The 16939-nt window shown below is 34.9% G+C and overlaps 2 protein-coding genes across 6 annotated transcripts; one reads left to right on the top strand and one right to left on the bottom strand.

The window, feature by feature from the left end:
• The first annotated feature begins 5482 nt into the window (after nt 1–5482).
• LOC116004413 (protein disulfide-isomerase LQY1, chloroplastic) lies at nt 5483–7637 on the top strand. Its single transcript, XM_031244453.1, has 4 exons — nt 5483–5824; nt 7090–7126; nt 7221–7304; nt 7389–7637. Exons 1-4 carry the CDS (start codon nt 5498–5500, stop codon nt 7439–7441), a joined length of 501 nt encoding a protein of 166 aa, XP_031100313.1. The 5' UTR covers nt 5483–5497; the 3' UTR covers nt 7442–7637.
• LOC116004412 (general transcription factor IIH subunit 2) lies at nt 7257–15432 on the bottom strand. Of its 5 annotated transcripts, XR_004094796.1 has the most exons (7): nt 14891–15432; nt 13662–13819; nt 11385–11660; nt 10320–10781; nt 9772–10144; nt 7920–8159; nt 7257–7504 (listed from the first exon to the last, which is right to left on the bottom strand). XR_004094796.1 is itself a non-coding variant. In XM_031244449.1 (6 exons), the coding sequence occupies exons 1-6, from the start codon at nt 14904–14906 to the stop codon at nt 8011–8013; spliced, it is 1434 nt and encodes a 477-aa protein (XP_031100309.1). In that variant the 5' UTR covers nt 14907–15432; the 3' UTR covers nt 7611–8010. The 5 variants fall into 5 exon arrangements, 4 of the variants coding, with proteins under 4 accessions (XP_031100309.1, XP_031100312.1, XP_031100310.1 ...); XM_031244449.1 differs by lacking the exon at nt 7257–7504 and having other exon boundaries at nt 7611–8159; XM_031244452.1 differs by lacking the exon at nt 7257–7504 and having other exon boundaries at nt 7611–8159; nt 14895–15076.
• Between the last annotated feature and the right edge of the window lie 1507 nt (nt 15433–16939).

Genomic DNA, 16939 nt, shown 5'->3' with positions numbered 1-16939 from the left:
ATTAGCGACGAGGGTTTTTCCGGACACCCAGTTTGGTCGGAAAAGTGGTCGGAACGGGTGTTTCTGACCTAATTAAGGCTATTTCCGACCACTTTCAGGTGGTCGGAAATCAACAGAATTCGAGCAGTAATATTTGCTGAATTTATTAGTTATATTAATTGTGTACCGAAAATTATTTATAAAAATTTAATAGTATAAAACTACATATTTGTTGGATTAAAAATGAAAACAATAATAACAATGTAGTTTTGCACTAAATACATGCATTATTATTGTGGAATAAGTGAAAACAGTAATGGTATTATAGTTTTAGTAAAAAATGTTTTTGAGATATATGTTAAATTTTTTAGTTATATTAAATAAATAAATGTCAAAGACCTTGTGGTCTAGTGGCACTCGATTTACACTCTCACATTGAAGGGAGTGGGTTCGAGCACATACGTACTATATTGTACCAGAGTCAGTAGTACTCAAGAAAAATAATATAATTAAGTTTTAGGTCCTATAATGAATTAATATATTAATTGTGTGCCAGTGCTGTTTCTTTATATTAATCTATTAAAAGACCCAGGGTTCCAGCCAATCAGCAGCCATCATTTTCCCGCCCAGCACCGTTTTTATTTTTATTTTTATTTTTGTGTTTAAATAGCTAAGGCATTTCAAAATAATGTAATTCCCGCCTATTTTTGTGTTCATTTGGTCTTTTTTTTTTTGTGTTTAAATAGTTAAGGCATTTCAAAATAACGTAATCCCGCCTATTTTTGTGTTCATTTGGTCTTATTTATAGGGTAATGACATATTTTAGAGTTAGTGTTGTGATTTGGTTCTGGTGGCGTGTGAGTTTAGGTCACTGGAGGTATGAGATGCTGTTATAGTACAATTGCAGTATAATATTTTATATGTTACACCCCTTTTTCTACCCTATAAATACATGCATATATACTTTCAGTTATTACAAACACAAAACTTAGAGGTATAGATTACAACTTTGAGAACTTTTCAAATTCTCTCTGATCAGATTCAGCAAAAAAAAAAAACAAAAACAAAAAACAAAAACAAAAACAAAAAACAGTGGCTGTGTTGTTCTTGTTGTTCCCACAATGTCTGGCCAATTTATTGTTGGTGTTCAACTTCATCCACAGCAGACAAGTAAAGCCATCAAGTTGCGTTGCGTCCGTAGTTATGTAGTAACTGAAACCAAGGTAGAAAGAGTTGTTAGAAGTCAATAGTGTGTTTTTCATGATCAGTAGGTTCGTTATTTATATGTTAGCATGTTATCATTTTTTATCTTTTATTCATTGTAGCTAACTATGTTTTTCTGTTGTATCTAAACCTAGGGTATGTTCATCCATGTCCATATACCTAAGGACATTGTGGCAAAGTATAATAACATGTTAAGTGAGGGAAAAGTTTATGGTATTAGGAATTTCCTATGTATCACAATTTTTTTTCAAATACAAAACTAGCACGCTTCGTTATATGATAAAATTCAAGCATGACACGCAAGTGAAGGAATATAAGCGAGTGAATTTTCCTAGAACAATGTTTCGCTTCAAGAGTTTTGAAGCTATACTTTCAAAACAAGAAATTGATGAGAAAGTGTTGATGTGAAAGAATTTACTGTTAGAATAAATATACATTCATAATACAATGTAATGATATAACTTGATAGCGGAAACCAATAGGATCGAGCACCTCTAGCCATAGTTGTCATTTCTATATCATTGCTTTAAAGATTGTAAGGAACTTTAGAGAGTTTTGTCCACCACTTGTCTCCTAAGCAACTAGATGATGCAGTCTCTGTATCTAGGAGTAGTGGGAAGGCCATACTTATATAGCCTACGTGCCATCATTATAGGCTAAGTAATGGAAACCGTTACTTCCATTTTAAACCACAACATAATGGTCATAAATGACCTATTAACTTGCACCACTTTAATAGTGACATTATTAATACAAAATGTTACATTCTCTCACTTGGTGCAAGTATTAACTCAAAGAAGTAAAAAAGAAATATGAACCATAGAGATAGTTCCTCTTAATGTGAGTAGTATCCACTTATGATTGCAATGTAACTTGTTCTCTAAGTACCTTATGTGATATAAAACTTACTGAATAAACCTTATGTTCATTCTTGATTTGTAATTAGTTATCAAAAACTAATTACTGTCACAATAACTAAATTTGGCCTAATAAACTCACACCGCTTGGTTTGTACAATATTAATGGAAAATGTTACAATTTTCCATTTGGTGCAAGCATTGGCATAACCTTCATTTTAAAAAAAACATAAATCATAGTGGTATGTCCTCTAAATTAAAGTGTGAGTAAACCAACAATGCATCACATGCATTTTGATTTCAAACTTAGGTCCTTTATGAATAAACCCTATGTTTATTCTTGGTCCAACCTTGAGGATGTTCTCAAATAAATATGCACATAACCATATGAAAAACCATCCATATTACATAGAAGTGACAAAATGTATGTACATACAATATAGTCAAATAATAAGTTCCATGTACCCTTTATGAACCCTAAAATTCTTATAAGCATGCCTTAAATAGGGATTTGAGACTATTAGCAAAATGCTAATATATTACATGACTAACTCCTTATCTTTAATACTATCTATGATGGCTAAGTTTTTGGAGTTGACACGTCTGCCACTCTCACTCTCATTAATCTTAACCAAAGATAACAATTGAGTAGTCCATATTCCAACGGCTTAAATGACAAATCCATAAGTCTAAGCCCACAACGGAACTTTAAACATACACCTTATAAATAATCTCTAAAACAAAAAGGAAGCCCAACTTTTATGCCAGTGGGCAATAACGAGGATTTATTTATGTAACTTTATGAAACAACACAAATATTGTATCAATATAATAAAAAATCCTCAAGATGAACCAATATCATGAGTCTTTGCTTGCTTTATGTCTCTCAACAATGAATTTTGAGCATTTTCAAATCTTAATGACCCAGGATCAATTTGATGAGACGAAAGACTCCAAAAAAAATGCTAAAGAATCCAACTCATGATAGTTCACCATAAACTCAATTCCGTTCTTATAATAAAAACTATTAATGTTGTTACAACATAAATATGTTGCACAACTTGTAGTCCAAACAAGGTTTTCCATTATCCACCCAATTGTATATCATCACATCGAATAAAAGAGCCTATGAAATTACCTATCTGTTCCAGGATCACATCAGATGTATAGCCTACTAGGAGCTCATGCACCTGAACCGACATATACACGAAATTCAGTACCACCAGTCCTAGCACCTTCCCATCATCAACATGTTTACAAACCAACATGCTATTCTCAAAAGACCAAGGATCATCCTCCAGAACTAGCTACATATCAATTCTATGATAGAACATAAACAAGAATAGGTTTCGTTCTATTTCAGAAATCTGAACCCCTTTCATCGGCCTCCAAACTGACGTCATCACTTGCATCATATATTAAACTTTCACGAGCTGATTAGTAAGGAAGCATCCCACCAGACTCCAAGATTCAGCCTTGACGTCGACCGCGACCTGCGCAGCGTCGGCGAGCTGCATGTCATTCTCCTCCTCCTCCTCAAGAACAATGTCTACACATCGAACCGTGACTTTAGCTACGATGTCGAAAGCAACCCTAAACCGAGTGGCCATCGAAAACGTGAAGAAAACACCCTCCACGTCAAGAAGACGAAGCCAAATGCAACAGAATCACAGTTAACAGGCAAGAAAGATCAAGAAAGATACCAAGAAACCCTAAAGAATTAGAGAGGGAAATTAAGAAACCCTAAAGAATTAGGGAGGGAAACAAAGAATTAGTTTTAAAAAAACATGATCTATTCTTCCTTTTAAGAAAAAAAAGAGTTAGCTTTCAGATTATTATTATTACCACCACCAACATCACTACACCACAACACAACCACAGTATCACCACCACCATGACACCACCACACCACCACCACAACTACCACACGATTACCACCGCCACCATCACTGCCACCAATACCACCACCATCACTCACATTACCACCACTACTACCACATCACCACCACCAACACCACCACCACTACCACTAACACCAACACCACCACAACTACCACCACCATCACCACCACCACCACAACTACCACCATCACCAACACATATTATTAGAGTCATTTCCATTTTTAGTCCTACTATTATTGGGACATTGCCAATTTTAGTCCACTTCTTTAATTTTTGCCACATTGCGGCCAGTTTTATTTAGTCATTGTCACTTTAGTCCACCGTTAAAATTTTTGTCAAATGGACGCCCAAAACAAGGGTATTTTGGTCTTTTCATGCTTTGATCATCCCCTTTACCATATGCAGTTGTTTTCCTTACACATTTTCAACCAATTAAACAAACACAAAATCCAAAAATGAATGAATTATGAGAAAATTAATATATGTCGTCAAATGGCCGGACCTCTTCATTGGATGAAAATGTGCAAGGAAAACCACTGCAAAGGATAAAAGAGATGACCAAAGCATGAAAAGACCAAAATACCCCTGTTTTGGACGGTCATTTGACGAAAATTTTAACGGTGAACTAAAAGTGGCAAGAACTAAATAAAACTGGCCGCAATGTAGCAAAAATTAATGAAGTGGACTAAAATTGGCAATGCCCCAATAACAGTAGGTAGGACCAAAAATAGAAATGACTCCATATTATTATTATTATAAAAAATCATATGTTCATTTTCAAGAAAATGAAACAAATAGAAAAAAAATGTATTTTCTTAACTTTCAGATAAATAATTAAAAAATAATAATTTTCTAACATTCAGCCAAACACAAGAAAATTAAAATATTTTTCAAAAAATGAGTCATTTTCTAAAATTATTTTCCAAAAAATATTTTTCAGGTTTCCAAATAGACCGTAAACTTGACAATAATAATATATAAAAACATAATAAGTCTCAATCAAAGTTATATCCCTAATCTATGTCCTGCTAACAATTTTGTACCTTGTGTTTCTAGAGTTTTACTATACAATTTTTTTGGACAAAAATACTCTTACTGTTATAACTTCCGTTATCTTTTTCATTAACTTTACCATGCACATGTGCCCACCATATCTTTTCTTATATTCTTTAATGATAATAATATTTGTAAACATTATATATTGGATTAATATAATAAATAAATTTTTTTCATTTAGATTTTAATTAATAAGAATTTGTTAATTATTTTTTAAAATATAAATATTGTGTATGTATTTTTGCACATCGCACATAGAAAAGACTAATTTAAAAAATAGGGCTGAAAGTGGTATAATAGTTGTGAACCTAAATGGGAAATAATTGAAATAGAAAATAAAATTTGAGGGAAAATTAAATGAATTTTTTTTTTGAGAATAAAAATTAAATGGAATTGAATTGAGATGAGAAAGTGGGGCGGGCGAGGGCAATGAGCTCCACATATTAATATTTTTAAAACTTGTATCTCCAAAAGCTCCAATGGCACCTACACTTTCTGTTTCTCACTCTTCACTCCTTCCCATCCACTCTCTCACTTCATCCCCAGCTCTCTTCCGTTCATCCATCGCCTCCCTTTCGTCATCCTCTCTAATTCTTCCATCAAACCCAGAAATTCCCTTCTTGTCATCATGCCCTCCCAAGTTTCATCACCTCTTACACTTCCCCATAAATCACCATCACCACCACCACCACCATCCCATTTTGCTGTTCACTGCGTTAGACTCTCCCCCTGTTGACACCCAAACTTTTCTTGCCACCATTACTGTTATAGCTGCCATTTCTCTTTCTCTCTTTTTGGGTCTCAAGGTACTCGATCTCTATTGTTTAATTTTTAATTTTTAATTTTTTGTTTGTTTGTTTGTTACTATAACCACTGATATTCCGTATTCACATTGAAAGTCTAATTTACTCTTAGAATATATAATTGTTTTAAGTACAAAAGATACCATAGAAATTCCCTAAATTTTGTATCTACTTCAAGTAATGCATTTATGCAAACTTTTGATAAATTTTCGTTAGAGTTAATTCCAGGAATGAGTTAATTCCAGTAATGGTCCTCCGACTATGTTGATTTTTTAAAATTAGTCTCCGATTTTTAATTTGGACAATTTAGGTCCCTTGACTTTCAAATTCTTTCCAATGTTGGTCTTTTCGTCAAATTTTGGTTAAATTGAGATCAAGTGAAGGGGTAAAATTGTCCGTTCACATCTTTAGTGTATTATTACTCGTATTTTTCCTATCCTATACGCTGTATATATGAATATTTTCAGTTGAAGTCTCAATCGAAGCCATATAATCTCATTCGATGTCTCTTCGACTGATATTATATTCATATATATAGCGTATAGGACGGAAAAAAATACGAGTATACAAGTGAACACACGATTTTACCCCTTCATTTGACTTCAATTTAACCAAAATTTGATGAAATGACCAATATTGGAAAGAATTTGAAAGTCAAAGGACCTAAATTGTCCAAATTAAAAATCGGGGACTAATTTTGGAAAATCAACATAGTCGGAGGACCATTGCTGGAATTAACTCTTCCAAGAATAGTATCTTGACTATTAACATTTAACAATTTTTGTCAGTTGAACCATAAATGGTCAATTGACTATTGACATTTACCAATTTTCATCATTGACTTTTAATTTGATCATAAATGGTTCATTGACTATTAATTTTGGTTCTCCAGTTAAATATACTTTTAATAAACATTAAATTTAAAGATAATAATGTAAAAAATTGACGTTTTGTCAAGATGAGCAAATTGGGTTCATAAACTTAATACATTCTGTTTGTAAAGAACTTAATTTTTACATTATACCATTAATGTTTACTAAATGGATAATTTAACTGAATGACCAAATTTGAAACAAAATCAATAGTCAAATGACCATTTATGGTCAAATTGAAAGTAGATGACGAAAATTAATAAATATCAATAGTCAATTGACCATTTATAATCAAATTGAAAGTCAACGATAAAAATTTGATAAATGTCAATAGTCAAATGACCAGGTATTTGTTGATGGGTGGGCAATGAAAGTGGAATATTTTCCGTTTTGTAGGGGGATCCAGTTCCTTGTGACAAGTGTGCTGGCAATGGTAATTCTTGGTTCAATTTCTTGATACCAAAGAAAAGAATCATAGTCACACAATTCACAAAAGCAATACTACTTACTTTTATTTGGATGGGCAGGTGGTACAAAATGTGTGTTCTGCAATGATGGTAAAATGAAGATGGAAACAGGATTGGTTGATTGCAGGGTTTGCAAGGGTGCAGGTATCTTTCAACACTTTAATGGATTACAGCATTCTTTCAATTTTGGCATTTCAATTTGATGCCCAAATTTGCATTTGCATGCAGGATTAATACTCTGCAAGAAATGCAGTGGCTCTGGATATTCAAGAAGGCTATGACAAGATTCCCAGATTTTTCCAATGTTTGATGATGATTTTGTGAGGCCAATTCAACCATGCTATCTGAACATCACAAAAACAAGAGTGTAATTAAGTTGTGTCTCTGGCTCCCCAAGTTCACATGATATTAAGATGCAATTGAATTAAAATGTTTTATTTTCCTTACTAATTTCCAAAATAATAAGGTATTTCATCACTCATCATTTTCTCTTGGCAACAGTTTCATACAAATTCCCTGGAAGCTAAACTCTGCCCACAACAGTATTGGTAGCAAGTGTAAAGCAAATTAAAAATCTTATTCATGTCTATAGCAGAGCTCTGAAAGCTCAAACTGAAGCGATTTAACATTTTCCAAATCTCCAAGGCCCCACAGATAAAATTTTGTTCCACATATATGTATCTAATGAATACCCCCTTGACTAGTTTTACGCAGAACTATCCCCCTCAATGAAAGGAATTGTGTGGAGAGGATAGACACCTTAAGCATGCAAATCAATTATCACTCTTCTGTTTTAGAGCGCAAACCAGAGATTGAAGTCTTTTAGTTGAAAGGGCTTTATGAATTCCCATCATTCTTGCATATTGCTGACTGATGCAGAACTCTTGAAGCTCTCACAGCCTGGACAGTTGTGTAAGCTCTCATGAATGTAGATGTCACAATCAAGACAGAAGTGTTGTTTGCATTTTGGACAAGCAACACATGGGGCGGGAATGTTGCCTGCACCAGAAACCAGTTTCATAAGAAGCTAACGAGCAGATGTTCAAATATTAGGTTCAAGTTCGAAGTAACACATTTCAAATGTGTTGTGGAGATAACCCCAGCCAAGCTGGCTAAGGATGCAAGCTTGTAACCACAAGGTCACGAGTTTGAATCCTAGCCTCCTTGGTTTGAGCCGGTCAGATATAGACAACCTAGGCAGCTAGGCTAGTTTACTTCCTTGCCGACTAGGATCACAAGACGGGGGTTTACCCAGTGCACACCCTTGGGTAGTGCTGTGGGTTTCCCTTGTTACCCCAAAAAAAATGTGGTGTATGACCAAGTTTGTGCTGCATATCCACATGGGGTATACATAGCATTAAGTTGTTGCAAGACCCAGCAAAAGGATTTGAGGTGAAAATACTAGCATGGAAAAACATTTTAGTACCAATCATAAATATATGCATACAGCATTAAGAAGTTTTATCAACCTTACTTCACAAATGAACTATTTTGCAAAGGACAGGTCAAGACCATACAGTAACTGTCATGGCATTATTGGCACTGAGAGAACAAAAAAACAAGAAACCTAATGCATGGTCTCAGAATTGTGCAGTCTGTTCAATTATTAACAACTGATAGAAAAGGGATTGTCTAAACCAAGATTCCTCACTACTTAAGTATCCAAGAAAAATATTTCAGCAAAAATACCAATTTGACCCCTATATTTTGCATATTTGATCAACTTTGCCCTATCTTAATTTTCCTGGCAAGATTTCAATAACATGGCCTAATTGCATTCAATTTAGTCCTTCTGTGAACTCTGTCAATATACTGTTAGTTAGACCTGACCTGGACACATCATCCTCCATCTGTACAAGAAAAGAAAAAACTGGGAAAAAGTCTTAATAAACTCTAAGACCAACCCTACATATTAAAGAACAAGGCAACTACACATCCATGGACCAACAAGAGCTATAAGCATACCAACGAAATATTCTGATTAGCTCAACCACATTTGAACCAAAGATGATCTTTCTTTAAACTCCAAACCAACAAAAAGGTAATTACTTTTAACAACCCAAACACTGTAGAAGTAAGTACAAGTCTCTCTGTATCAATGCAATTTATTCTGGTGCAATTAATGGAGGGACTAAATTGAATGTAATTATATCATGTTATTAAAATCTTGGCAGAAAATATAAAAAGATAAGACAAAATTGACCAAATATGCAAAACATGAGCAAAATTGGTATTTTTGCCAAAATATTTCATTGTTTGGTGACAATAATCATATTTATGCGAACCTTATAACTATTACCACATATATAACACATCCATGACTGACTTTCAAGTAGCATCCAGCTTATAGTTACACCCCAGGACAAATCCAAATAGGTTTCTTTTTTATGAAATTTAGTTGGACATTTACATGGAAAGCAACAATACCGATGCACTGTGTGTGAGAAAAACTCTTAATAGTCAATACCATGTGGTTACATTGCTCTAAGTCACTGCACATTCATATACAGTAATTACCAACTTGAGAAAGAGTAGCTGCTACAGTTTAGTGATTATCAAATTATGCACTTATATAAAAATGCGTTTAATAGAAAATTTGATGTTGACTTACCAGGGTTTAAGAGACTTTGCCGGCAGCCAAAACAATTCTTTGGTACCTTTTGCAAATTGTTTTTAATAGAGGGTGACACGTCATCAAAAGCAGTGATAGGGAATAGGTGGTGGTATGACCTTGCCAAATGGGGAGAAGAAACAAGGGTCAGACCACAAATACAACATTCAGTAGGCAGTTCACAAACACGTGCTTTGCATCTTGGACAAGTGTAGCCCCCACCAACTTTAGCCTCCTTATGGCAAGAACAGATTGAAATCGCACCTTCTGCAGCTCTTTGGGGAAAACCCATCTTGATCAAATTTGCAACTGCAAATTCTGCTATTGCTGGAGGTGGCGGGGCATGCTCCAGTACCAATTCTTTTATGTGAGCCTGTTCATGTATCAGAATATTACATAAATTAGATACAACTAAAAATTTGTGTTGACTATTCAACATTTCAACATTATTTCAACTAAGGCTGTTTCAATTTATAGGCAATGGTCACAATTCATAACGTTCTTATTAGAAAAATCTAGAATGATGACATCTTTTTGGTATAACTCACCTCATCCAATGCAACATAATACATTCCACCAGTTTCTTGGCAAAGATGCTTGCATATAAAGAGTTCAGCAGAGAGGCCAATAACTGAGCATCTTATCTTGGATTTCTTGCATTTCTGAATTGTTTCCATTATATCCCCCGGATCACAAGTATTTAGAGCCGAATACAAAATGAGAACTTCACGATGACCATATGATGGGATTTGATTTAGAAGATCATGCACAAGTTCGAGCCCATTCTGAAGTGAAGCATCACCTGAGCACTCCAACTTACCCATCACTGCTTTAATGTGAGCCTCTGGGCTGCCACCAAGATCGGTTAAACAATGAGCAACCCCATCTTTCAACATTACCAGGCCAATCTGACTCAAGGGATTCTGATCAAAGAACTCTCTAATAAAAGCCTCCACTTGTTTTGCAACCACAACCATTCTGCTTGGTTTATAATCCATTTCAGTAGCTGCCTACATGGCAAAAATCACGTAAACAATAAATTCACTTAAAGATTTTGCATTCAGATTGACAAAATTAGACAGTTCACTGCAATTGTACATTTTGCATCTCTAATATATATATATATATATATATATATATATATTTGGTGGTGGTGGTGGGAGGTGAAAGAGTATAGATCAATAGAAAGTTTCAATAAGAAGAAGACACCGCTTACTAAATGAGACTAGAATATCATTTACAGACTTACACTACTTTCAAGTTTTCCCAAAGCTAGCCAATCAATCAACAAACATAGCCACTTGAAAATGACAGCTTGCATTAAAGAACCAAATTTCCTTTCTCTTTTAACGGGATATCAGTAAGCTTTGGCATGCTAAATTTCCAAAAGATGTGAACAATTGATTGAATATAATACAGACATAACCATATGAAAAAGTCATATTCACCAGTGAAGGGAAAACTTAAGATATAGAAATGCATAAAAAAAATGTTGGCAACAGATCTAAAAACAGTGAAAACACATTAAGAAAGAGAAAGCTAATCATTGTTGGCAAGCATCAAGTCAATACTCAATAAAATTATTCCTAAATTAACAAAAATATTTTGCATACCTTGGAGAAATCAAGTACAACATAGAGATAGCGAATCAGGCCCTTCTGAATTCGGGCAGCAGATGTAGTGCGGAGGCGCCGGCGATACTGAGCATGGTAGAGGGTTTTGTTGTCAATAGGGCGCAGGAGTCCAGATTCATCCTCTTGTAGAGACTCCCACGACCTCTCATCTGCATAGGTTCTCTCCCACGCCTCAATACCTCTCCCAGATTCTTCTTCATCATCTTCGTCCTCTTCATTTGTATTAAATCGTCTTTCAGCGCCATTCATTTTTTTCTACAGAGCAAATTACTAAATCTTAGTGTCATTTAAAGTATTAAGACACTCAGGCACTCAGCATCAACACAAAGAAAGGTTGACACATTTGATACTTAAGCAGTTAAGCATACTTCAAGAAGTCCAGCCAATTAACATATATAGGAAGGGCTTCATGTTAAAATAAGATAATCAACACCCAAAGGCTCTCTTTGAGTTTTTTTTTTTTTTTTTCCTCATTCAATTCTAACAATAAAGCAAGTTTCAAGAATTTGGCTTCTGATATTAATTGCCATAACAATAAACACAGGATATAGTTATAAACTAAACATCCTATGATTCTTAAATGATTACAAAGGAAATGTCAAGCATGCAACACTCCAGCATCATACAGGGTATGGGGACAGGAGCTGGAGCTGTAAAAGTTTTCTGCCATCTTACATCAGAGAAGGTTGATTCAAGAATGAAAAATTATCATCTATTACCAGTGTATTCAAGTTGTGATGTTATGAATGCATTGGTTACAGTTAGAAATGAGCAGAAACTCTTTTCCATTTCCACCACTTCAGCTTCTAAGTAAACACTCTACAATCTGATTGGGCAAACACATTCTTTCAATTAACCTTCAAACTTGTACATCAATCATTCTATTGACAAAGCAAATAATAGTTTTTCTTAAAGTTCAAAAACACCAAATGTTTAGCTTTTTTAAAAAAATAATAAAAAATACTCGATTAAACAACTTATAAAAAGAAACAAATGTCAACTCAGAATGATAACAAAGAATCAAGTTTTATTCAGTTTGAGCAATTTGCTAGCTCAATGTAAATCAGAGTAGCTCTTATATCTACCTGAAGGACAAGGCACTTGCTGTCATAGCAAAAGACCATTTCTAACAGTTAGGATACTGGAGTACTGGACAGTGTTCATAAAACAAAGAGACCTATGGTGTGCATACCTCAGGTTTCCCTGTTGAAATTACACGAACCATAGATGATTTTCATACATTTGGAGCCCCAACAAGACAAAGTGTTGGTGTTTCCAAATCAATAACTAGCATTGTTCGCAATGTCTACAGCCCAAAGTAATAGTCAGAGAAAGGCAAATTGTGAGGTTTCTTAATTTACAACATATTGCAACCATCTTCAAGTCAAGGGAGTTACTTCAAAATATCAAGTCAAATAAATAGAACAGGAAATAATGTGTGATGAGAACCTGAACATTATTTGCATGACAACCACCAGACTAATACATAGCCATAGTATGTTATAATGTGCACTCCTGGACACATATTTTTTTTTATAGAAAACTTTTATAACAATGTATCCCTATCATTTTAATCATTCAGTTTTATGCCTTATCTACTCTAAACTAATTCTGCCTTAGTACCAGGTTGTGTAGGACACAAAAGGTGAGTTCAGAACATCCCTATACAAAGCCTACAAGTCTCAAATCACTCATTCTGCAAATTACTTAAACATAAATAATGTGCCACCAAGAAGAAAAGAAGATAAGGCCAAACAAGCTATAAAATTTGTAATATATATGTTTTATTAGCAGGGCCAGTTCCTCTGGAATACAAGCAGAAAGCATGGAGAGTTAAGCAGTGTAATTTGCAGTGATAGCGCTGAATCATAGCTGCATAATTTCTTATTAAAACAAAAAAAATGACCCAATTCTGCAAGAAAATGAGCAAAAACCACATAGAAAATAAGCTCAATTCAACTCCTAGCCACTCCAATAATACAATTAACTTATCGATTCGTCAATCCATAAAAGCAAATAAGTAAAGCAACCACACACAATGAAAAATTAACACCCAATTTTATAAAGAAAATAGAATCAAAGAAAAACCCTTGACAATGCTAAAGAACAAATTTTAATCATCCCAAGTGACAATCACGACTTCAAAATCGACAGTTCACGCGGAATCTTTGATCGAACAATAAAAAAATCCCAATACCCTCAATGAGAACCCAAAAACGGGGACGATAACCCACAAAACCAGAAATAAGCACGAACCTCAACCGAACCAGCTTCGAATTCCAACAAATTAGGGCTCAATTGCAGGTGTGGCTCACTCAGCGACGACTGGCGACTCGGCAGGGCAGTGCGCACCTGAGCGGCCACAGGCGAGAGGGTTGCGTGAGAGAGAGCTAGCAGGCTGTGACTCCTATCTCCTACAATCCAGATTAAGAGACAGGCAGAGAAGGCAGAGAGGGTTACGCAGCTGCGATTAGGATTTTAGGGTTCACTAGAGACGGAGAGTTTGAGAGACAGAGTTTGAGAGACAGAAGAATACTGGTTGACTGAATGAGAGACAAAAAGGGTTTGAGTAAATGAGGAAGTATGGATGTAAAATTTTATCATTTTATGTATAATATGGCGCCCAAATAAAAAAATTTGGTGGGAATTAGATTTTAGTGAATTCATACATCAATAGTGAGAGTAGCAAAATCTATTCTACCAATAGCAAGAGTATACTTTTAAAATAATAATTAAATTGTTATAATAGTATTTCATTAGTGGACATTATTGCTTGTAACAGTTGTAACGGACGCAATTATTCCTCATTATGTATCTCATTATTATATTGTACCCCTTTATATATATGTGTGTGATGATGAATAAGAGCACACTCTGGTTTTTGTCTCCATTTGTCTTGTCTTTACTTTTATGTTTGAGCTAATATGTTTTACAACACGTTATCAGCACGCTCTTACGGTGAACAAGGCAGTTAAGGATTTGTAGTGAACAAGGCAATTAAGGATTACAAATCAGAGGTGAAGCATTTGATCATTTATCAATTTCCAGATTTTAATAGAAATGGAATCAACAAGTAAGCTTTCTGATTTCCGCATTATAGCCTGTAAAATACTCCGTATGATATTATGCTTTACAATGCTATGATTTTTGTTTACAATTGGTATCAAGAACCCTATAAAATCTCTGTTTTATCTAATTGATTTATTGGGTTTTGTATGCAATATGAATATAATTTTATATTTGAATGCATACATAAATTTGTGCCTGTTGTTTCCAATATGTATATGCATATATATATATATATTGAATTTCGTGTATGTATATATCTACATGCAAATTTCTCTTCAAGTAAATTGCATATTAATATTTTCCTTATGCACATATATATATTTCCTTGAATATATACATGTATTTTCCACAAAAATTTCTGGAAAATATAACAATTTTTTTTCGAAAATAAAAAAAATAAAATAAAACAACAATACCTACTGCTTGAATCATCAACGACGCCGGCTACGGGGTCAACGGACGGCGGACGATGGCTTGCGATCGGCGGTGGCGGATCTGAAAGCCTCCCCACCTTCCCCTCTTCTAGCGAAAGTGGTGTTCGACGGTGGCAATAGTTGATGGTGGGTGGTTGAAGGTAGCAATCAGCGACGGCGATGCTCCTCACCTAGATGATGAAAGAGATGGAATTTTTTTCTTCTTTTCGAAATCAACGAACAGAACCTGCTTGTTCGATAGTTTTTTTCCCCTCTCTCCTTTTTTTATCTGTCTCCAACATCTCCGTCACGGGGGTGTCGACGGCGGTTGCGGTTGGACCTGAGAGCGGCGGCCGGCGATGGTAGCGGCGCTGCTAGGCGACCGGCGCTGCTTGACGGTCGGCGATGGCGGTGGGCACGGCACTCCAGCAACGGGCGGCTCTGCCTCTGCGTTCTGATCGCGATCGTCCCCCTTTTGTTTTCGCAATTGTTTTTCCGGCTCTGGTCTGTCTTTGCAGACGGCTATTTGGGAACAAGGGTTTCTTTCCCCTTTGTTATATTGGACCAGGGTTTGGGCTTCTCTTTGCCTAGATCCAGATTTTTCAAGAACACAAGGACGGAAGACATTGGGTTCAGCTTGAATAAAATATGTTTGGCCCTATATCTACTGACTTCTGTAGATCCTATTGGGCATGTTGTTTTAGGCTCAATTAATAGATCAAAATGATGGATTATTTTGTTAAGCAAATTAAGTTGAAGCCTATTTCGATTATTAAATTCTAGGCTAATTTAATTTGGACTTACAACCAAAGCAGTTATATGATTTTTGGGTCCTTTTTTTTTTCAAAGCATTTGAACTAACTTTAAATGCTCGACCCATTTGATTTTAGATTTGGGTTTAATTCTTTCATTAACTCAAATCCTTAAAATCTTCTTCCATCATTTGTTATTTTCGGCCTTGCCTTGCCCAAATTCGGCCAATAATAATACAAAAATGATGATGAGCCTTTTTGGTTTATTAAAAGAATTGTGGGATTGCTTTAAATTCTGGACTCATTTTTATTTAAAGTTTTGGGCTGTAATAATCCCAATTTTTAGATTAATCTAGTCCCTTATAATATTCTTCCATCATATGTTTTGGGCCTAAGGAAATGTTGGGCTATCTGATTTTGGTTACGAGAATCATTGATTTGGGCCAATTTTTTTTACAAAATTGAAAACTATATTGTTTTCAAAATGCCATTCAAATCATTCTTTGAATTTATTATTGATGCTCCTAAATTAAATTGCTAGTTTGTGCAATTTATTTGGCTGACATGATTTTATGAGTTCATATGCATATTCGTTATATTGCATAATATATAGTTTCTTTATGCGAATAATAAGTGGACTCTCGTTTTTAGCCGGCCGTAGTATATATAGATTTTTTTTGAAAAATCTAAATCTTGGTTGTTATCTCCAAAATATGAATTTAACAATCTTATTTTGGACGGAGCACGCCTTTAACGTAGGCCCTTGAAATTGATATTTATCTCAATCTCATATCTTGTCGATAGCCCTATAAAAATCCATGAAGGATTGCTTTGACTACAAATATCATTGGTTCTTTCTAAGTCACAATTTGGCTGATTTAACTTTAGATTTCAAGGTTTTCAGTCAGTAACTGATTTAATCAGCTATACACAATTGTGTCCCAAACTTAAGTTATTCAACTAGTCGAGGATAACTTCAATTCACATAACTTTTGGCCCAGCAGCAAGGTATGTTTCACGTGTGGATATAAAAGGCACTGTTCAAGTGCGTGCCACACCACGAAGCATCTTGCTGAAACCTAAGCGAGCAGCACAATGTTGAATCCGACCAAGTTGCTTTGCTTGAAGCAAACGCTCTTGTTTGGTCATATTGATGATACAAATGCCTTATCTATCCCAGAAGTGATAGATTATTCCTCTATAAATTACAATAGTAATTCTGTTGCAAATATTTTGAACGAATGCATGATCTATGAAGATCACTATCCCAACATAGTGATAGTTCATCCCGATATGAATG

This window comes from Ipomoea triloba, chromosome 14 (assembly GCF_003576645.1).
Source record: "Ipomoea triloba cultivar NCNSP0323 chromosome 14, ASM357664v1".
NCBI classification, from domain to species: domain Eukaryota; kingdom Viridiplantae; phylum Streptophyta; class Magnoliopsida; order Solanales; family Convolvulaceae; genus Ipomoea; species Ipomoea triloba.
Note: the sequence above shows the minus strand (reverse complement) of the source record. Positions and strands in the feature narration are given on the sequence as shown.